Source organism: Pongo pygmaeus, chromosome 4, assembly GCF_028885625.2.
Source record: "Pongo pygmaeus isolate AG05252 chromosome 4, NHGRI_mPonPyg2-v2.0_pri, whole genome shotgun sequence".
NCBI classification, from domain to species: domain Eukaryota; kingdom Metazoa; phylum Chordata; class Mammalia; order Primates; family Hominidae; genus Pongo; species Pongo pygmaeus.
Window position 1 is genome coordinate 70807535 of NC_072377.2, and position 23938 is coordinate 70831472.

A 23938-nucleotide genomic window follows, 5' to 3' on the forward strand; every position below is an offset into this window, starting at 1 on the left:
CGAGCATTATCAATACTTGGAGCCTTCCATAATCTTGATTTCAAGAATCCCATTCTTCTATCTTTCTAAAACTGTCCCTCTAATACGCCGACTCCAAGGGATAGTCCTTTTATCCCCATGAGGTCCCATAATCCATTGATCCTATCACCTTTTCACTGTCCTTTACCCACCTCATGTCCTCACTTCCCTCACAACCTAGCTTCAATTCCACCTTCGATTCCCTTACCTCTTTCTCACTTCATGGAATCCAGCTGGCTAAACCACAACCTTAATAAGATTCAACTTTCCTGGGCCTGCACCTTTGCAGCTGCATTTAGCCAGAGAAAAATACACCAAAATGCTGACTGGTCTCACTTCAGACTCATTAATAATTTTAACTGTAACTGTAATGCTTCACAGAAATTATATACTTATCAAGTTCATTCAGTATCCCATTCTCCTGGATAACTATTTCATGTTTTCTCATCTCCACTTAATCCTCTAAAACCTTCATATTCCCCTCCAATAGACATTGCAAAACCTCCTACAAATTCCTACAATCACAAATACCCACCTACCTGCATCTTATGTCCACATAATCTATTTTTCCCTATTATTATGGATGAACTATCTATTCCCCTAGCTAAAGATAATTATTCTATTTGTGTGGAAAATTCTATCCTTTCTTACCTATCAAGAACTTCATTCCAGCACCCCTCACTCTACCTAATCATTCCCATCTTCAAACAAAACCAAACCTCCTGTGACCACACTTCTGCCTGCTACTGAAAATTTTTTTGCTTTTGCAGAAGTCCTTGAAATAACTGTCTACATACTCTTTTTCTCTCCTCCCACTCCATTTTAAACCTACTCCAATCATGTCATTGCCTCTTCTTCAAACTCTTCTTCACTGAAACTGCTTTTGTCAAGGTCACCAATAACCTCCTCAATGATAAATTCAATGCAATTTGCAGTGCTACTCTTATTTGGACTCATCAGCAGCATTTTCCTCTTGAAATATTTCCTTCTGGCTTCCAGAACATTTTTCTGATATTCCTTCAACTTTATTACTCTGTTCTCTGTTGTTTCTGCTACATCTCTCTGACCTCCCTGACCTCTTGGAATGCCCAAGGGCTCAGTCCTTAGAGCTCTTCTCTATTCTACCTGTGCTCCCTTCAAAGTAATTTCATATAATCTCTTGGCTTTAAATGGCATCTATATACTGATGACTCCCAAATTTATAACTTTCTAATTCATATCTCTCCTCTGAACTCCAGACTGACATATCCAATATCCTATACAACATCTCACGTTTAACACCTCCAACTGAACTCATGATATACATCCCCTTACCTACTCCTCGAACAGCTTTTTCATCTCAGTTAATTCCAGAGTCTTTCTCATCTTAGTTGACGGCTGCTAGATTATGTTAGTTGCTCAGGCCTCGAACTTGTAGTTATCATTGATTTTGTGTCCCCTAAAGCCTTTACATCTGGCTCCCAGTTTCCTTTCTGACCTCAACTTCCATTACTCTCCCTCCCTTTCTCTTGGCTACAGCCATGTGACCTCCATGCTGTTCTCAAACACTCTCACATCATATCTTTGTACTTGAAAATTTCTACCTGAAAATCTTATCCTTCAGATGCCAGCATTTCCTTCCTCCTTTCCCTTAGGGTCTTTGCTCAATACTTTTTCCTCCTTGGCATTTATCACTACCCAATATATTATAGTTTTTATTTATTTATCTTTTTGTGTGTATACCCTACTAGAATACAAGCTATATAATAGAGATTTTTATTTTTCACTATTGTAATCCTAGCACCTACAACAGTGCCCATTATATGGAAGGTACTTATAAGAATTAGTGAAATTAATGAATAATGAAAAGGGGAGAATGACAACTGTGGACATGACTAAATGAACAGAAAGTCTAATGGGATCATTGAGCTTTTCTAACTAGCTATATGGTCTTTATAATATTCAGAGGGACTGAAGATAATCAGTTTTCATGAAATAAGAACAGAACAGGCCGGGCGCGGTGGCACACGCCTGTAATCCCAGCACTTTGGGATGCCGAGGTGGCCGGATCACGAGGTCAGGAGATCGAGACCATCCTGGCTAACACAGTGAAACCTCGTCTCTACTAAAAATACAAAAAATTAGCCAGTAGTGGCGGGCGCCTGTAGTGGCGGGTGCCTGCAGTCCCAGCTACTCGGGAGGCTGACGCAGGAGAATGGCGTGAACCCGGGAGGCGGAGCTTGCAGTGAGCCGCGATTGCACCACTGCACTCTAGCCTGGGCAACAGAGCCAGACTCTGTCTCAAAAAAAAAAAGAACAGAATGCAAGAAAATCCAAGAAAAAGAGAAAGAACTTTTGAAAATTAGAAATATGACTGCTATAATTTTTTAATCAACTGAAGGAAAAGAAGACGAAATTGGGGAAATCTCATAGAACTTAGAACAAAAAAGAAAACAATGGAAAAACAGAAAAAGATAAGCGAAGCAGAGAACCAATTCCAGAAAGAGTGCAGGGAGGAAGAAAAAATTAAGAAGATAAAATTATTAAGGAAATAATTTTTTTAATTTCTCTAAGCTGAAGGAGGGTCTTTATTAAAAGCACCCATCAAATACCAAGCAGAAATTAGGAAAGAAAACCCATAGTTAGCCATGTTATAAATTCCTGAAACAGGAAGGATAAAAGGAACATGCTTTCACTGAGGGAAATTTTTTTAACTAAAAAAATTTTTTAAAGAGTAAAAAGACAAGAATCAGACTAGCAGCAGACTTACACCTGTGAATCAATGCTAACTTTTAAGACCTTTAAGTATTTTTCCTTTTTTAAAGCTATAAAACCATATAAATAAATTTTATGCCCTATATATTCCCTTTCCCAGTACCACCATCCATCATTCTTAAGGAAGATGATTTTTTGAACCCAGAATTTCACATTCAGCTAAATTACTAATCAAACATGAGGGCTGCATAAGGTCCCTTTCAAATAGACACAGACTCAGAAACTTTACTTCCCAGTAGCCTGTTCTGAGGTAATTATTTGAAGACATTCTCCAACAAAACCAGGATGTAAACTCAGAAAGAGAAAGATGTGGAACTAATTTAGGAAAGAAGTCCCAAAATGAGAGATGTTATGGAAACTAACATCAAGAAATTAGCCCAAGAAATTAATTAAATGGCTCCATGAAAAATGCCTCCAAAGAAGAATGGAATGTATTTCAAGCAATAGATATAAGGACTAACGAACTGGAAAATATTAAATCACTTGATAAAGAAACGATATGTTTTTTTCTCAATGAGAAAAAGTAAAAGTAAACAGAAACTCCAGAAAAAACAAAACCTGAGTAAGAAACCATGGTCCAAATACACAGCAAATTAAAATATGACATTATATGAAGCTGACAGACTACAATGTTAGGAATTTTGTCTTTTGAATGGTGCAAGAGTCCCAGCACTAAAACTATGGGTGAGGAGATACGATTAGAAAACACTAATGATCTCTACATTAACAACTGTTTTATATAGAATGATTAAAAACGCAGAATTTATTAAAAGTGGTGGCCTTTGAAAAGTAGAATTTTTAAAAAAACACTTGTTTACATATTCCATTTGATTAAAAATGTAACATCCATAGGAGGTGGAGGTTGCAGTCAGCCAAGATCACGCCACTGCACTCCAGCCTGGGCAAGAGTTAGTAAGACCCTGTCTCAAAAAAAACAAAAAAAAAGTAACATTATACAAAATAAGAATGAAGGTAAAGTTTACTAAAACTGGTGTGTAAAAGTGTGAAATATCTGCTCACAAATTCCTTACAAACTGCCAAGAGAAAAAATAGTAACTTCAGTGGACAAACCCGGCAGATCACAACTTAATCAGATAATCAAACTTAGTTAACACGGACCATACAGTGTCAATAAGAGAAGAAGTAAAATAGAAAGGTGTTAACAGAGGGAAAGGTTACAAGAGACAGAAAGTCTCAATAAGGATGAATAGGTGACATTTTGTCATCTTCTTAATTGTAGAAAAGGTTCCATTTTCAACTTTATTCTCACTTTTGAGTCATCAAACAGCATGTTGCACAATTTCATAAAGTCACCTACATTAATGGCTCTGAAGTTACTTGTTTCCAGAATTGAATTCTTTTCTAAACTTCAGAGCTATATTTCTCAAATACCATTAGACATCTTTAACCTTTATGTATTCAGGTTCCTCACATTTGCTATATCAAAGGCATGCTCTTCAAATTCCTCTCCAACCTAGTTCTCCTCTGACATTCGTTCTCAACTCATAACATTCATATATACTTTCATCCAAAAGAGATATCTCAGCCATCTTCAATTGCTTTCTCTCCTGTATCTCACAAGTTCAATTCTATTTCAATTTTTAAAAATATTATTAACTACCTACTATGTATTCTCTGTCTTATTATATGTCAGGAAAGAAAAAATTAATAGGATGCAAATATTTTAAATTTTGTCCCTAAATGTGGTTCAAATTCATTGTCTTCTTTATTCTCAATGCCATAGTCTTCGAATAGGCCCTTATTGTCTCCTACATGTTCTAAATTATCTTCATGTCTACAATCACTCTTCTCTCAAATCCCACAATGGAATTAGTTTTGTTTTGTTTTTTTCTAAATCTTGAATTTGCTCATTTCATCACCCTGTTAAGACTAGCAATGGCATAATTAATGTTAATGCCAAATATAAATAACCTAGTCAATGACTAGGAATAGTATTTTTCTATGATAATGAATAGTGTGTCATTTTAACATATGAGAAGTTTTAGAACACATTTTGGATAATTTTATTCAAAAAGATAAATCTGTTTTATAGATAAACTCCTAACACTGCTTATAGAGAAACTACTAATGAGTATACTCAATTTGTCTATTTATAGAAATTAAACCTAAATCTTACAAGCTAAGTAAATATTTTGGTTCATTTTACTTAACAGTGATGGAAAGTAGACAACTGGAGCACATTCCTATATACATCTACAGTGAAATGTTTTTCTCCATTGTGTAGTTCTTGATAGTCTTTTCAAATTTAAAACTTATTTAAACCCAACTCGAATTACAGTTATTTTATATTGAAACAGAAATAAGAATATAGGTATATTATAACAAAAAGTAAAAAGTTTCTGAAAATATTCCTTGAGCATCAAAATGTTTGTACCCTTTTCACAGATACAGCTTTAATGGAACAGCTACATTAGCCTGAACAGGGTAAACACAGAAGAGAAAGCATGGAAATTTGCTTTGTTTTGCAATTATTACTAGTGCAACTTTGAACTGTGTATTTACCATTAGACTAGAATGGATTCAAATGCCCAGGATAAACCCTGTAGTCTTGAACCCATTTTCTTTTTTCTATTCTTTCTTAAAAATATATTTTTAGAAATGGGTGCCTCGCCATGCTGCCCAGGCTGGTCTGGATCTCCTAGCCTCAAGTAATCCTCCCATCACAGCCTCCTAAATGGGATTACAGACATGAGCCACCTCACCCAGCCTAGAACCCATTTTCTAACTAAAATAAGATTTATATCAATCTTCATATAAATGTATAAAAAATTATCTCACAGACACTGGTATAAAAGATTTTACTTCGAGAACTTGTAACTATAAGTAGGTCATAAGAAATTTTAAGATATGTTACCTACCGAAGAAAGATATTTATAAAAAGAATCTCAGTGTTGTGGCTTCCTGACATAATACACATATACATACAAACATAACCTAAAATTCTTCAAAAATGACTGAGTTTTGTTTATGCATAAAAGATATCTTATTTGAACAGAAAAACATAAGTCTAAAGGGAAATCTGAAGTTTTGTTCATTCCTCTTCTAATAATCACAGAGTTTTAAAAGCTGCCCTTTGAAAAGTCAATACATTATTAAAAAGAAAATCAAAATCAAAGGCAGCAGAAATAGCAAAAAATTTTAAACTATTACCTTCCTACTTAAACTACCTATATATATATATATATATTTTAATCTGAGGAAAGACATTTACATTGCAAACTTATTTTCCCATCAGAAGTTTAAAATTATAGCATCTACTTACCAACCCAACACAGTTGCTTAAAGCCACTTTAGTTGTACTACGTTGATCTTGCAAATATCCTGTGTAATGACAGTTGTCTAAAAAATCATGTTTCCACTGGGGTCCATCTTTCCCCCAATATTCTACTGTAAAATGTTTGGACACAAAATCTGTGTTGAGAGTCAAGTTTAGATGAAAGTGCTTGCCATAGGCTGAAAGTTTAAAAAATAACTTAGATACTGCCTGCTGTGGATCAACAGGGTCCATACTCCGTCTTCTCCTTGAGTGTTTATCATTTTTCACAGTAAAGCTGAGAAATGCTCCATTTTGATCAACCCTTATTGGAATAGTTAGCTGGTAGTGTTCAAGATAAGTCAGGAATTCCTCTTTGTAATCACAAGGCAGAAAATCCAGAAAAAAAACACATGGAAGAAAAGAAAATTTAACGGAACAAAGAAGCAGCAATATAAACAACAACTATGTCAATTAAAACTATGAATCATTATATGTGAGGTATGTACAAAAAAAGTTACATTAAACAAAAATGAAAGAATAAAAGTTTAAAATCTGAAGATTAAGTTGCAGTCATTTTAATATTACTTGTGAAGGACGATTTTACTTTTTTAATTTTTAAAACATGGATCCTAAGAGCTAAATTCTACAAGAAATATGAAAATTTTACTTTGAAATAAAAAATGAGAAGCACACATATGTAAAAGAAAAGAGTTTAGCTCAGAATCTGTTTTTGAAAGTTATCCAAAAAAGAATCTCTATAGCCTTGTAGAAATTATTATTTTTTAATAAATCATCATACGGTGAAACCCCGCCTCTACTAAAAATACAAAAAATTATCCGGGCATTGTGGCACACGCCTGTAGTCCCAGCTACTCTGGATGCTGAGGCAGGAGAATCGCTTGAACCTGGGAGGGGGTGGTTGCAGTGAGCCGAGATTGCGCCACTGCACTCCAGCCTGGGCGACAGAGCAAGACTCCGTCTCAAAACAAAACAAAACAAAAAACAAAAACAAAAACACGTCAATGGGAATGTAAAATGCTGTAACCACTTTGAAAAAGTCTGACAATTCCTCAAAATTTTAAACATGGAGTTAATCATATGATCCAGCAATTCTACTCTCAGGTATATACACAATAGAAATGAAAACGCACATTCACATAAAAGTTTAGATGTGAATGCTCTTACCAGCAATATTCATCATACTCAAAAAGGGGAATTAAACCAAATTTCCATCAACTGATGAATAGATAAACAAAATGTAGTATATCCACACAATGGAATATTATTTTACAGTAACAAGGAATGCAGTACTGATACATGCTACGACATGAATGAACCTTCAAAACAACTGTCTTCATAATCAAAGTTCATTATCTAACATTTAAAACATTATGTTAAGTAAAAGAGCAAGTCACAATATGCCACATATCATTGCATTTATATGAAATATCCAGAATAGGCAAATCTCTACAGACAGAAGGTTTAGTTGCCTACAGCTGGAGGTGAAGGCTGGTTTGGAGGGAATTTGGGAGTGACCACTAAGAAGTATAGGCTTCTTTTTGGAGTGATGAAAATGTTCTAAAATTGATTATGTTGGCGATGACACTAGTGCCAAAAAATAAGATAAGATAAAATAAAATAGGTTATTGTGATGGTTGTACAATGCTGAAAATACTAAAAACCACTGAATTATACACCTTAAATGGGTGAAGTCTATGGTATGTGTAGTAATATCTCAATAAAGCTATTTTAAAAACAGCTTGACTAAAATTTCAGAGAACTATTAGACATATTTTCCTCATTTAGATGTACTAAATATTTTCCATCTACCTTCTTAGCTGTACCTTCTTTCAGCTAGATTTACCACTAAGGTAAACCAAATGTCTGCTTATTTGCCTCAGTGTCTATACATGGAGTTTACACACTAATATAAACTCCCATAAAACCATAACCAAATGTAAATAAATTAAAAGACAGTGTTTATTTCACTTCTTATAAATAATTAGAGTTCATACTAAATATCATGGCTTCATTGATTTACTTTGACAGCCACACTTTTTAACATGGATTTCTAGACACATACATCAATCTGTAATAGTCTTGAAAATCTGGTTCATTGGCACCAAAAAATTATCTATTACTATGTATTCATGGGAAGGAAATCCAAAAGGTATGCCTTTCAATAATTCTCTAAGGACTGGACTGTCCATGGCAAACAAAATGACATTTACTCCTGGGCCTGCTTTGTTAAGATCATTTCTATGATATAAAGCTCAATTCTATAAATTAAAATTATAAAGATTAGAATGTGAAAAGTTGCACTTCTTACAGTTCTCATTCTTACACTCAGATTCTAGTCTTTAGATCAGAATTCTTAGGTTTGGAAAAGTATTTTTTCACAAAGGGTCCATATTAAAAGGGTCCTGTATCATAATTTATCTGGTTTCTTCTTCCACAGCATAAATGTTTGGATTCTCTTTGAACATGTCCTTGCCCATAAACTCTAGTAATGAACAAGCTTATTAAAGTTTAAGTTTCAGAAGAACAAGGCCTGGGGTCTATCATTTTCCAAGAAAGACCAGGCAACTCTAAAATCCACTGGATGTTAAATACTAGTAGGACAAGTTAAACGACGCATAGCCCTTAACATTTATGAAACTAATACCGAATTGACACAGTAGGCCTCTATTCCTATCACTACATATCCCAAAAAAACCTATCCACCCAAACTAAATATGCAGAATCTTTTCTTGTCCAATTAATAGCAATATTTTGTGTCAGTTTCAAAAGCAAGAATCCTACCTTGAGAACTGTATGAAAGCCTGTGGTCACTATGAAATTCCGATGAAGCCATGATGAGGCTCAAAATCCAGGTCAACGTCTTCCACAAAATTTCCATAATTTAGAAAACTGGATGATTTTTTTGAGGGCTACCTATGTGCTAAAGAGTCAATACCATACCAAAATCGAAGCATAACAATTTTATTTCTTTAAAACTTCTTGTAAATTAGTTATTGGATGTTCCACTGTTTAAGAGCCACTTTTATCCAACATCCTGCACTTTCTTCTATATCTGGATTCATTTTCTCAATCCAAAATGAAAAAATAATGATGGTAAAAGTTTTCATAAGCAAAGCATTAGGCTGATTAGTTACTAAAGTATGGCCATTTTTTAACCTAGAAAAAAAAAAATTTAAGTTAACTGAAAAATATCCAGAATGGAAAAATCCAAGTCCTATATAGTACTGAATCCTTGCCAAAAGACATAACTACAAAATAATACAGTTAAACTAGACCATTGTTATTCTTTGTAGTCTAAATAAACATTCACAAGATTAGACACAGAATTAGAGACCTAAATGGTTATCAGCATAATGCCAGAGCTACTTAACAATCAAATAAGGAATCTAAAGAGAAATCATAATTCTTTTTTAAAAACTTTGAAGATAACAATGATGGGCAATGAGTTAACTTCCTTTTGATAAAGTAAAGTCGGCTGACTTCACTACCTCAGTTCATTATATGTAAGTGACAAACAATATGTAATCCCATTCCATAACATGCCTTTTAAACACACTCATATCCAGATATTGTTGTGTTGCTTTATAAGGCACCTATTATTTTTTTTCTGACAAAGTAGATATACAAATACAGTGACATTTAGCAGCCATCTGTGAATACTAAGACAGTATCAGAAGCTAAACTTCTAAAAAGTTGAACCATATGTACTATAACCCTTGACTTTACTTGGAAGTCTCATGTGACTTATAAGGCAACTCATGAGTCAATTTCAACTCTCTAGAATGTAACTTAAAAGAAATTTTTAAAACTTCAATTCAGGTATTACAACAGATTTCAAGTCCTATCTCATGTACTTTACATGCAACTAACAACCTCACTCAGAGTCTCCATTCACACTTGATACAGAATAGTATATTTGGCTGCCTGGTTTCCCCACATACAGCAGATCAGAAGAAGAAAATAACTAAGAGAGAGACTAAAAACTAGCCACAAACAGCCAAACTGTGACCAAAAACAAAAACAAAAAAGGATAAAAAATGAAAATGTAGTTTTAGAACCCCAAAGTAATATAGTTTGGGGTAGAGGCAAATGGGTCTTACATAGTTTAACAGTTGCTGTTGTATGTATAAATGTGTTATATAGTTCAATATCTGATATTCATAACACTATGCCTGAGTCCAAAATAAGAAGATAAATGCTTTTAATAAGATAAGTTACTGTTAATAAGTTAGGAAAGTACACAAAAGATATTAGAAAGATTTTCATTCCAAATCCCTAATATATGAAATTTTCACATAATAAATTCTTACTATATATTTGTTGGTTGAAAAAAATGGATGAGTAAAAGAATGAATAAATGAATAGTGGTTAAAATAAAATCACTTTAGGCTATAAAAAGTATTTGTAGTTAACTGTAAAATTAACTTATGTGAAACACTTCATTCCCTACGGTGCTAGAAATATTGGTATATACAACATATAAAACAACAACAGCCATTTAAATCCCTTACATCTGTCTCTACAAGTTATTAAACTGCTAAGCCTTGGAAAAGCTAATTCATTAATCAACAAATATTGTCCTACTATGTTAAAAAGATGATGTTATAACAACATCAGAATACAGAAAAGGATTAAGGGAAACAGAAAAGATTAAGATTCAATCCTTGCCCTTGGAGAGCTCATAATCTAAGTAACAAGGAAAAATGTAAGGCAGACTGACAAATGCCGTAATAAGGTAACTGACAAAGTTGCTGCAGGAGATTAGATGAGGGAGATGACTTCTGGGTCAGAGAAGAATGGATCAAGGAATGTTTATGGAAAAAGCAGCATTTCAGATAGATCCTGGAAGACGAATACAATTTTACAAGTCAAATTGCTGGAGGTAATCATTACAAATAGAAGAAATGCATTCCACAAAGTCCAAATAACCAGAAAAAATGGGAAATAGTAAACAATATTAGTAATAATAGCAATAGCAAATTTTGTTCCTGTGCAAAAAAACTAACAGGTAATAACCAGAAAGGTAGTTTAAGATCAGACCAAAAATAAAAAACTTTAATATATATTGCTTCTTTTAATCTCCAAAACCATCTTGTGAAGTAAATATACTCTGCCCCTGTGGCAGAGTAGACTCTGATGAGCCCAATAATCTGGCCTCCTCATATCCATTCCCTTGCTCCCCTCCTCTTAATTTGATTCTAACCAATAGAATACCTCAACACTGAGGGGATGTCACTTTCGTTATTACATACAAAAGATTCTGACTTCCATCTTGCTAGCCACATCTTTCCCTAATTGATTTAGATGAAGCAAGCAAGCTGTCATTTGGTGAGGCCCACATTGAAGAAACTGAGAGCAGCCTCTGATATAACTAACAAGGAACTAAGGCCCTCAGTCCAACAGCATGCAAGAAACTAAATCCTATTCAGTAATAGATGAGCTTAGAAACAGGTTTTTCCCCAGTCAAGCCTTCTGTAAAGACCCTAGTCCTTGCCAACACTTTGTGGCTCGTGAGATACCCTAAAGCTGAGGACATAACCACTAGATTCCTGACCCAGAGAAACTGTGTGATAATAAATGTGTATTGTTTTAACTCACTAAGTTTGTGGTAATTTGTTACACAGCAATTGATAACTAATACAGCCAACCAATTCACAAATAAAGAAGCTGAAGCTCACTGGTCAGATAGGTATAAAACAGTAGAGCCCAGATTCACACAAGGCTGTCTGGTTCTAAAGTCTAAATTTTTGTACTATATCACAATTCCAGTTTAAGGCACTCCAATTTAAATAGTCAATAGTAGTTAATAACAACAAATGTCAAAGAAGATTTTTTTTTCTTTTTGAGACTGAGTCTTGCTCTTGTCACCCATGCTGGAGTGCAGTGGCATGATCTCAGCTCACTGCAACCTCCACCTCCCGGGTTCAAGTGATTCTCCTGCCTCAGCCTCCTGAGTAGCTGGGATTACAGGTGCGTGCCACCATGCCCAGCTGATTTTTTTGTATTTTTTTTTTAGTAGAGATGGGGTTTCACCGTGTTAGCCAGGATGGTCTCGATCTCCTGACCTCCTGATCCGCCCGCCTCAGCCTCCCAAAGTGCTGGGATTCCAGGCGTGAGCCACTGCGCCCAGTCAATATATTTATAAGTGGTATTGGCTAGTTAATGTGAATGGTTTTTAACAACTTCACATACAGTCATTGTTTCTTCTTGAAATTACTTCTACACTAATTTAGGCAAGATAGCAAGTACTATATATCCTTTCTCAGGTAAAAATTTATAGAGAGATTAAGTTATACCATTATTCAATAACGGCAATAAGAAGAATTCCATTATCTTGGTTTCCAACCTACCTATATACAGATTCCATACTCTAAACCTTCCCATGTAATATTAAAGTATAATTGTCACCTCTTTAACAACATTCATTCTCATTGTTTTAATTTTTTTAAATCACTGGAGTGTTTTGAGTAATAACATCTGACATTAAATTAGTCCCTCATATACTTTAGATTATAATATTCCTTTAAAAAACATATACTTAACATATTTGAGTTAATTTTCTAGCAATGGAGATAGATTTGATTGAATCATTCATCCCTTTTTCTCCTATTTTTCTAGGTTTTGAAACTACTGAGAAACTTACAAGATAGTTGACTGGATTTAGGGAGCAACTATTTTTCCCTCTTGAGAAATGTCCTGCTCTTTTTGTAAATTGTTACAGTTTCATAACCTTCACTCTTACCTACTCTCCTGTAAATGCTCAAGTTAACTAAGCCAGTAGCATTGAGAAAAAAAAGTAATACCTATTTGGCCAGAAGTAGACTACTATATGATTTAAGGATTTGCAATAAAAAAGGCATTGATGCATAGTTGAAAAAGCAGGAGCTTTGAAGTTAAACAAACCAGTTATACTCTTGGTTCCAACACTAGTTATAATAGCTGGCACATGAGTTTCTTTCTTCTTTATCACTCCCTTGCTCCCTCCCCACTTCTTTTTTTTTTTTTTTTTTTTTTTTGGCCTCCAGTGCTCAGTGAAGAAACTTAACATTAAGTAAATAAGTCTAGATAGAATTCAACTAAAACTGGCCAGGCATGGTGGCTCATACCTGTAATCCCAGCACTTTGGGAGGCTGAGATGGGCAGATCACCTGAGGTCCAGGAGTTTGAGACCAGCCTGGCCAACATTTCGAAACCTTGTCTCTACTAAAAATACAAAATTAGCCAGGAGTGGTGGTGCGCACCTGTAATCCCAGCTACTCAGGGGGCTGAGGCAAGAGAATCACCTGATCATGGGAGGTGGAGGCTGCAGTGAGCCAAGACCACGCCACTGCACTGCAGCCTGGGTGACAGAGAGAGGCTCTATCTCAAAAAAAAAACCCAAACAAACAAAAAAGGAATTTAACTAAAATCAACACAACTAACAAATCTAACTGCTCTTAGTCACCTACCCAATAAAAGTGAATGAGTTAACCCACTTTCTGACACCTGGTGGGGAGGTTAATCTGGACACCATAAATATGTAGAGGCTGTGACTTTTCCAGATATAGTTTCCAAAGTTCAGACTAACATTGAAATACCAAACAGTTGTCCAAAAATCACAATGCATTGACCTTTTAAATTGTATAGCAGAAACATCATTATGTTGTGGAAAGCACAAAGGCTTTGAGTCCTGGCCTGACCCCCAGTTACTTAACCTCTCTGCATCTGCTTTCTAATCTATAAAACCATGATACTGATGTCTATCTCACAAAGACTTGTTAAGAGATTAGATTACATATGATGTAAAGTGTCTCTGTACTTCACTTTAAGCTAAATAATATTAGCCCTCCTTCCTTCATTATCTAACATCACTTTTCAAAGGCCTTCCTTCAAAAATAGTTTCATGTTCCTCTTTCCCTCAAAAATGTGAAATAATAGATATGATGATGGAGTCAATCAACTAGTTATATTGTCTTTTACAGCAAGGAGTTAAGAACTTTGGTCACGATAATGATACTTATAACTACTTTAAATTTGAAAACAGAACCAAAACGTCCATTTCACTTTGATTTCACACCTGCTTTTTTCCCTAACACAAATGCACCAGGCAGTAAAGTTAAGGGATCATTTACCTGCTTCCACAGATCAAAGCTACACTACCTAAGAAGAAAAATGATCAGACAACTTGCACTATAGTGATTTCCTCAGTAGTCTGCCCTGATTGGAGGGTATTACTTGTCTTTTTTCCTCTATCATCTTTACTTCCCACTCAAGTGATCGGGGAGTAGCCAAGGTAATAATTTCCTCTTGTGAGCTATTATTATGAAGCTAAAGAATATGTATAATGTTCTTCTCAACTTCTTTCATCCATCTTAAAACTGGTTATTTATTTAAGGCTGATTTGGTCTCCATGGAAGAAACAACAATACCATGCTCCTTTCAGGTATTTAATTTTTATATATGAAAATTAACTTCTTTCATTTTCCATTTATTCTCCCAACAAATATTTATTATCACCTACTGTATGCTAAGGACACAATTAGGCTCTAAGTATAAAGGTTTCTAGATCATTTATAAAATTTGTGAGATTGGTTTCCAAGGAAAGGTGAAACTAAACACATAAATTACTCAAAACATATCTATCAAGAAAAGCAAATGAGCTAAAAGCAAAAATGCAAACCATGATTTATAAAACTCAAGCCCTAAATTACATGTAGTCTCACACTTTTTTCCAGATAGCAAGTAAATGCACATTATCTGTATTATAAGTTTTTTCTCTTGAGGTTAGCTTGATAATCAACCATGTTTTTTGGCAGAAGCAAGAGAGCTATCCACCTCTTCCCCTCTTTTTCTCCCCACTACCCCCAACACATAGTCCAAATATGCTGTTAACTATCTCTTAATATGGTAACTCCCTTCATTCACTCACTAAAGTCACAAACTTGATAAGATTTGGCATAAAGACCCATCCTAGTTACTACTACTAGTGATTACTAAGGAAAGAAAGAAGAAGTGCTAAGAGTAGACAAGAGTAGGAATTAATCTTACAGGTATTGGGACCAGACATAAGGAGTATTACAGTATTTTCAGTCTTGAGGCTAGAAGTTTTTCTTCTTGGGAATCACAAAAATATTAAGACCACTACACAGATTTCATTTGCAGCTGTGGCAAATGAATGAATTTGATGTGTTTGAAATCAACGTATTTGCCTCTAAATGCTATTCTTCAAAAATTCAAAACACTAACGATCACATTTAAGCACAAAATTAACATAAACCAGACTGCAGCTACCACTTTGCTGCAACACAAGAAAACAATTATCTCCAAAATTAATTTTCTTAGTTTCTTTCAACTACACCAATTTTGTGTTACGTTTCTTTTCCTGTCATGAATTCTGAAAACTGTCATCCCCACATCTAAACATTTCAGTCTAATCAACAGAAACTAAAAAAGAAAGAAAAAAGAACAGAAAATTAGTCCACGCCACTTGAACATAAAAAGAATATGTTGAAAATCACACTCAAGTGTCTTTTTTAAACTTCCAAGCAATGGTTCAGTTTCCCTTTTTCTCTCTGCTCTGCACACCCTCACCTCCCCCCGCCCCCACCATTCCACTTCGCCCAGACAGAGGGTAACAGTCTGAGCTGCCCTGGTTGAGTTGATCCTAAAGTTAACATTCAGCAGCCCATTTCCAGACAGCAGCGCTAAATCTATTTGGATAAAACGCGTGTGACCCAGACAGTTGGCATCTGGCCCAAACGCGTTGCACCGGCAGCTCAAATAAAAACAAGAGTAAGAAACTCACTCTCTTGTTCCCTCTCAGTGCGCTTTCTCAATCTCTCGCTCATTTTTCCTCTAGTACAGGGAAAGAAAGCATCAAAGACAGGAATTGTAGCACGTATTATCAGAAAGAGGCTTCCCAATATCCCATTCCTGCACTCTCGCTCTCCCTCCTCAATCCCTGAACTTTGGTCCCATACACCATATATACAGACATACCCCGATAAACAAGGCTCCGGAGGGTTGTGAGTCTAGCACGTCCCAAGTGGCCAAAAGTAAATCAAAAACACACGCTTCCATCTCTTTGATTAGCCTATTAAGAGCTTAACATGTCCTAGAGCATCGGGGCTACAGCTAGCACATTAATGCTACCCTCTGAGCCCAGGCATAAAATATGCACTTGTCTGAAGACTTAACGACACTGACATGAAACTACAAAATGCAGAAGACTTTTCTTTAAGAAAACTGGAAATCAATTTAAAACACACACATCATTATTACCTTCCGGATTACTATTTGGTGCTCAGTTAAAAGATTACAATAATCATAATCAAGTCCACTTCACAAAATATGTATTGTATATTCATAAAATAAACGTATTTTTTTGCATCATAAAATAACTGCAAGTCCCAGAATTCTACAATCCCCGACAAGTCTGGAGTTAAAAAGATATCTATTTGTAAAATGAGTTCAGTCAAGCTCACTCATTGCCATTAAAAAAAAAAAAAAACACACACACAGAAAAAAAGTTTTCTAAGCGTTATTCGGAAGACAAGCAAAGCACAAGTTGTTGGTTTAAAAAAAAAGCTTCATTGAATATTGTTAAGTCTTCCTTACCGTTTTCATCTTCAAATTCTGATAAAAAGTAAGTTTCAGACAATAGAGATTGCACTGGACGACTCACGTACTCCCTCTCCTCACTAACTTTTTTTTATTTTTTATTTTTTTTATTTTTTGCCCCCCTTTGCAAAGCCACACCAGCCAGTTATTCTGCAGCCAGAATAAAACCCTATGGTCTGGCTAACCTGGGCTTTAGAGAACTGACTTTCCGATTTGGCAGAATAAGAGATGCCTTCAATACATCTAGGCTATCACTCTGAGATGCTGCCTTTGCAAACCCCTTTCTCTCCCTCCCCACCCCCCAAAAAAGGAAAAGAAAAGAAAGAAAAGACGGGAAAAAAGACTTATTGGGGGTGGAAGTGGTGCCCTCTCTTCCTGGAAAGCTTAGTGCCTTTGCTATGCAAATAACATGTGCAGAGCATCAAAAGGTATCAGGAGAAAAGAAGACAAGAGGAGCAGGAAGGGCAGCAAAGTTTTGTTGAAGTAGCCCTAGATCTCACTACCGGCCCCCAGCCAACTTGAATTGCAGCAGGAGAAAATTTTGGCAGCTTTTCCTCGGAGGCAGAGCACACTGACGTCAGTCTGCAGATGTGCCTGGGCTGCGTCGGGTGCGCATGTGTCCTGGGTCGTCACGTGGAGGGGGAGGGGAGGTAGAGGTACAATCGGGGTAACCAACTACCAGCCATTCAGAAGGGCTTAGACAATGTCAACTTTTCCACACTGTGAATGAGAGAAATTCTGGCCTCTCTAACCTCTCTGTCCTATCTCACTCCGCCTCTTTTCCTCCTCCTCCTCTAAGCTCTCTTAGAAATTCTAGCCTGGTTTGCTATTAGTTGTTTCTTGGAAAAATGAAGGGGGAGGGAGAAGGATGAATGACTTTAGATGGACTAATGTCACTGTTAAGATCTCTGGTGTCATTCTCCGTGTAATTTTATTTTTAAAATCCACACAATCAAAATGTTAAAACTTGCACGTAAACAGTGCCTCTGAGGAAACTTAAAGCTTAGATTCGTGGAGCAGGCACAAGACTCAGTAGCTACAAGTGTACAAAATGCCTGTGTTTTATACATACTTCAGCAAGTAAGGTTAGCACCAAAAGGGAAAGTCAACTAAAGTAAACTAATACCAGCACATTTTCTATCTGATTATCGACTTCAGGTTATGTGGAGCTTTAAAAGAAAAAAAAAAAGTAGGGGAGGAGGGAGCGGGGGAAGGAAGAGAGAAGCTTGCATTATTTCCAGATGAGGGTGAGACTGGATGGTGTTTTAAAGTGCAACCGGGAAAAGCCACAAGTGGAGTGTATTTTTTTAAGTCAGTCCATTGAATGAAACTTCAATGACTGCCCAAATGAAAATAAATCCGAAGTAGGACCCCACCACCACCAAAAAAAAAAAAAAAAAAAGGAAGGGAAAAAAACAGGAACCCTGCTGCGATCTCAAGATAAACAAACAAAACCTCAAAACTGGTTCTTCAGCCTTCCCAATCCCACCCTCCCTCCTCCCTACACACCAGCTGCCGGTCCAGACTTTAAGGATAAAATACCGCTACAATGTAGCACTTTCACTTTCATTTGCTGAGAATGAAAGCCACTGGGGAGAAAATGCCCAGTGTTTTCCATGTCCTAAGCAAGCAAACAAAGTCTGGCACATACATCGGAAACAGGAAAAAATGTGAAAATAGCTCAGGACAAATGTTGCCTTTCAACGGTGTAATCTGCTGCATCATTTATCTGTCTCTACCGTTGAGTGTAGAATAGGGAGCTGTTTAAGAGTTTCCGAGGTTGGGGGCAGGGGAAAATTGACGCCTTGAAATTCCAGCCCTTAGTTAATGCCAAGTCGATTTCCGATGGCGAGAACCAGAAAGGAGAACTGGACCGGAGGGAAGCGGGTAGGAAGGATGATCTTTCTGAATACCGGCTCTTAAATTTCAAGCTTCTGCTAACATTATTGCCCATTTGATTTTTTTTTCTTCCTACGCCGGAGGTAGTAGGTGTAATTCTTCTGGTGAATCTATGAATAGTTGGCTAAAAGGAGGCATGAATCAACCGAGAACGTCCAAGAATACAGTTATTTCAATTCTTCAAGGGTTGAAAGTGGAAAGCATCTGTCCACAGAGTCAACAGTCCTCATCCTGACCTTAATCAGTAGTATTTGGCTAAATGCCATTTAAAATGTAGAAATCTGTTCAATAGTGGGCATTGAGTTTTAAATAAAGATGATTCATATGTATGTATGTGTGTGTATTTGTATGTGTATATATGTGTGTACATATATGTGAAATACATGAGGTAGCAAAATATAGCAATAATTGTAAACACCGAAAATAAGAAAAGTAGGCATCAAATGACTATTTAAATAGTGTTGAACCTTAACCTTCCTTAATTTTTCAAGTACTGGCAGTAAATAGGGACAGCCAGCACACACACAAAAAATAAAGGTATGAGCAGTAAACATCTATATGAGCTCTCTGAAAAGATTTTACCCTCAACTAAGATAAACTGCCCTACAAAGTAGCAGCTTGTAGAGGAGCTTTCTTAGTGGGAGTGGACTTTGGCTAATTACTTATTCAAAGAGTGCCATCCTGTGTCTAAACAGAGTAATGAAATTTTTCCAGCAGATTCTGTCTCCAAGTGATTGGGTCAAGAATACTGTGAATAATTGGTGAAAATTGATTAGGGTGGGAAATGGCGAACTGTCAATTTAACTTTATATATGTGTATATATATGTGTTTGTGGTAAATATTTTAACTGCATTGCAGAAAATTTCAAACATATACAGAAGTAAAAAAAAAAAACAGTATAATGAACACTCATGTAGCCATCATCCAGTTTCAAGTGTCCAAGAGTGACCAACTTTGTTTCATCTATCATTTCATCAGATATCATTTCATTCATTATTTCCCTGTATTTCTAAAATGAAAGTACTAAAAAATAAATACACACCACTGTTATTCTTAAAACATTAATAACTCATGTCATCAAATATTGTACTCAGATTTCCCAACTGCAAAAAGGGCTTTAAAAAATGCCTCTTTTTATTAGAATCAAGATCCATACATTGCAATGGCTCGATCTTTTAATAAACTTTCAATTGAAAATATTCATGCAGAAAAATGCATAAATAATTACACAGTTTGATGACAAGTGTCCAGTCTAATGAATTTTCACAAGTCAACTGGCCCATGTAACCGCCATTCTCTTGTCTCTTTTTAAAATTTTTATTATCTATTTACTTATTTAAATTGACTAATAAAAAATATATATATTTTAGCTGGAACTACAGGCATGAACCACCATCCCCAGCTAAGTTTTTATTTTTGTAGAGATAGGGTCTCCCTGTTGCCCAGGCTGGTCATGAACTCAGCCTCAAGTGATCCTCCTGTGTCCGGAATTGGTGGGTTCTTGGTCTCACTGACTTCAAGAATGAAGCCACGGACTCTCGGGTGAGTGTCACAGTTCTTGAAGGCAACGTGTCCGGAGTTTGTTCCTTCTGCTGTTCGGATGTGTTCGGCCTTCTGGTGGGTTTGTGGTCTCGCTGGCTCAGGAGTGAAGCTGCAGACCTTCACAGTGAGTGTTACAGCTCATAAATGCAGTGTGGACCCAAAGAGTGAGCAGCAGCAAGATTTATTGCAAAGAGTAAAAGAACAAAGCTTCCACAGCGTGGAAGGGGACCCGAGCAGGTTGCGACTGCTGACTCGGGCAGCCTGCTTTTATTCTCTTATCTGGCCCCACCCACATCCTGCTGATTGGTAGAGCCGAGTGGTCTGTTTTGACAGGGTGCTGATTGGTGTGTTTACAATCCCTGAGCTAGACACAAAGGTTCTCCACCTCCCCACCAGATTAGCTAGATACAGAGTGTCCACATATAGGTTCTCCAAGGCCCCACCAGAGTAGCTAGATACAGAGTGTCTATTGGTGCATTCACAAACCCTGAGCTAGACACAGGGTGCTGACTGGTGTGTTTACAAACCTTGAGCTAGATAGAGTGCCGATTGGTGTATTTACAATCCCTTAGCTAGACATAAAGGTTCTCCAAGTCCCCACCAGACCCAGGAGCCCAGCTGGCTTCACCCAGTGGGTCCCGCACTGGGGCTGCAGGTGGAGCTGCCTGCCAGTCCCGCACCTTGCGCCTGCACTCCTCAGCCCTTGGGTGGTCGACTGGGCACGGTGGAGCAGGTGGCAGTGCTCGTAGGGGAGGCTCCGGCGGCACAGGAGCCCGCGGCGGGGATGGGGGAGGCTCAGGCATGGCGGGCTGCAGGTCCCGGGCCCTGCCCCGCGGGAAGGCAGCTAAGGCCCAGCGAGAAATCGAGCACAGCAGCTGCTGGCCCAGGTGCTAAGCCCCTCACTGCCCGGGCTGGTGGGGCCAGCCGGGGGCTCCAAGTGCGGGGTCCGCGGAGCCCACGCACAACCGGAACTCGCGCTGGCCGGCAAGCATGGTGCGCAGCCCTGGTTCCCGCCCGCGCCTCTCCCTCCACACCTCCCCGCAAGCTGAGGGAGCCGGCTCTGGCCTTGGCCAGCCCAGAAAGGGGCTGCCAGTGAGCGGCGGGCTGAAGGACTCCTCAAGTGCCGCCAAAGTGGGAGTCCAGGCAGAGGAGGTGCCCAGAGCGAGCGAGGGCTGTAAGGACTGCCAGCAGCTGTTACCTCTCACTCCCACCTCGAGCTCCCAAAGTGGTGGATTTTAAGCATCAGCCACTGTACCCAGCCACTAAATCTATTAAATCTTGTTTCCCCTTCATTTCTTCTTTTTCTTGCAATATAAATCCTATATAAATATCCTCCCTTTTTTTTTTTTTTTTTTTTTTGAGGCAGAGTCTCACTGTGTAGCCCAGGCTGGAATGCAGTGGTGCGAGCTCTGCTCACTACAAGCTCCGCCTCCTGAGTTCATGCCATTCTCCTGCCTCAGCCTCCCCAGCAGCTGGGACTACAGGCGCCCGCCACCACACACGGCTAATTTTTTGTATTTTTAGTAGAGACGGGATTTCACGGTGTTAGCCAGGATGGTCTCAATCTCCTGACTTCGTGATCCGCCTGTCTCGGCCTCCCAAAGTGCTGGGATTACAGGCATATCTTGCCATTTTTAATACCGTATTTAGCACTTCTGTTACTATGGAAATGTATGTACTATACCCATCCATTTTTTTCTTCATAAACTAAACACTTAATTTTAGTTGCAGGAAAAATTCTTGAAAATTATTATAGAGACCAATTTTTTCTCTTTCAAAACTTTTCCCTCCAGCTTTTCTTTTCCTTCCTCGTTTAAGAAATGAAGATTATGGGCAGAATAGAGTTGACAGGAAACTCCTTAGTCACATCTAAAAAAAAAAAAAAAAGCTAGCAGTCTTTAGAAAACTAATATACTTAAGTGAACCCCATTCAGGAAACCAAAGGTGAAATAAATGGAAATTGGGGAGGGGAAGAAATTTGTTTATATGTATATATTTCAAAAACCAAAAAATAGAAGCTATATTAGTCAGGGTTATCTAGAGGGACAGAACTAATAGGATAGCTGTATATATGAAGGAGAGTTTATTAAGGAGTATTGACTCACACGATCATAAGGTGAAATTCCACAATAGACCATCTGCAAGCTGAGAAGCAAAGAAGCCAGTCGAAGTCCCAAAACCTCAAAAGTAGAGAAGTCAACAGTGCAGCCTTCAGCCTTTGACCAAAGGTCCAAGGGCCCCTGGCAAACTACTGGTGTAGGTCCAGGAGTCCAAAAGCTGAAGAACTTGGAGTCTGATGTTTGAGGGCAGGAAGCATCCAGCAGGGGAGAAAGATGAGGCTGGAAGACTCAGCCAGTCCAGAACTTCCATGTTCTTCTGCCTGCTTTTATTCTAGCCATGCTGGCAGCTGATTAGATTGTGCCCACCCAGCTTGAGGGTGGGTCCTCCTCTCCCAGTCCGCTGACTCAAATGTTAATCTCCTTTGGCAACACCCTCACAACACAGCCAGGAACAATACTTAGCATCCTTCAATCCAATCAAGTTGACACTCAATATTAACCATCAGAAGTCTACCTTTTGTCAACTTGAACCCACACACATCTCCTGAAATCTTACATAATCTTCAAATAAAGACAATAATAAGGTCATAATTATGCCTAACATAATACAGCTATCCCTATCCTTTGTAAAACTGGAAGCGCACTAATCCTTAAACTAAATGCTATTACATAAAGTTACCACTTAAATGCTGATATGAAGTCAATAAATTTTATGTCACACGATAAAGGAAAAAGGAAAATGAAGGTATTTTGTTAGTACAACTGTATACATGCATAAACATGTTCTTAACAAAATAAGGAGGAAATACTCATGAGAATTACAGTTCTCATTTCTGCAACCGGTAATGGTGGTCATGGCCGGTACTGATAACAACCTTCTTCTACTACCCATTCTGTATTCCCTGTGTCTCTTCAGCAAGCACCTCAGCAGGTTGTGGTTTTGTACCTGGTAGAGTGACCCAAACCTTCATTCCGGAAGGGTCTAGGTCATTTTTAGTCCTGCTTGGATTGGGTTGTTGTAGTTTCCCATTGACCTTAATCACTGCGCATGGTAATACTAAGAGAGGCCCTAAAGGATCTCCTGTATTCCACGCATACTCTTCCTTACCTCCATCAGGTAAGGAAGAGTAGACTGATTTCAAGATGAGTAGTAGACTGATGTCATCTTGATAGTCCAAGCCAATCACCCCAGGCAACACTGTAACTCCCTTCTTAGCCTGTTGACTTAAAGGTAGGAGGAGCTCAAAGTGTCCAGGTGGTAATATTAACTTCCAGTTTAATGGAATCATTTTTGTGTGTCCTGATGGCAGCACTCTCCACTCTGGACCTAAGACCTTTAGGCCAGCAGAACGTAATGTTGTGGGAACAGGAAGCAAAAATTTTTCTAATGGGCCGCTAGGGGTGATGGTGAGTGGTGCCACTTCCACTTCCACCCCTTGATTCCTGGACCCGTGAATCCTGGCTATGGGAGAAACTGTACCATATATTGGACACTGATTCAGAGCATACACAGCCTTCTGGAGAACTCTGCGCCAGCCCTGCAAAGTATTGTCACCTAGTTGATGTTGTAATTGTGACTTTGGATTTTGGAGGCAACACATTCCTCATTTTGGTGTGTTACTCCAGCCCATTTATCGAGTGACCTAAAAGGCTGCCAGTTTTGAGTAGGGTCCAGAACAGGAGAAGGCTCTGCAACAGGTCTAGGCTGTTGTGAAAGCTGCTGTGCTTTCAAAAGGCCATTCCACCATTCTATCAATCCAGCTGCTT

The 23938-nt window shown here is 37.7% G+C and overlaps 1 protein-coding gene across 6 annotated transcripts in view; it reads right to left on the reverse strand.

Moving 5' to 3' along the window:
* Positions 1 to 18046, reverse strand: part of ADAMTS6 (ADAM metallopeptidase with thrombospondin type 1 motif 6) — a 331625-nt gene extending 313579 nt beyond the window's left edge. For 5 of the 6 annotated variants that reach the window (XR_010126390.1, XR_010126391.1, XM_063664848.1 and 2 more), the window contains exons 1-4: positions 16667 to 18046; positions 15855 to 15904; positions 8852 to 9226; positions 6056 to 6420 (exon numbers count right to left, since the gene is read on the reverse strand). Coding sequence is in view for 4 of the 6 variants with exons in the window: in XM_063664848.1 (XP_063520918.1) it covers positions 6056 to 6420; positions 8852 to 8948 (462 nt within the window). In the remaining 2 variants the exon portion in view is untranslated. The remainder of the gene's footprint in view (positions 1 to 6055; positions 6421 to 8851; positions 9227 to 15854; positions 15905 to 16666) is intronic. The other variant, XM_054487509.2, reaches the window with a different exon arrangement.
* Positions 18047 to 23938: the final 5892 nt, after the last annotated feature.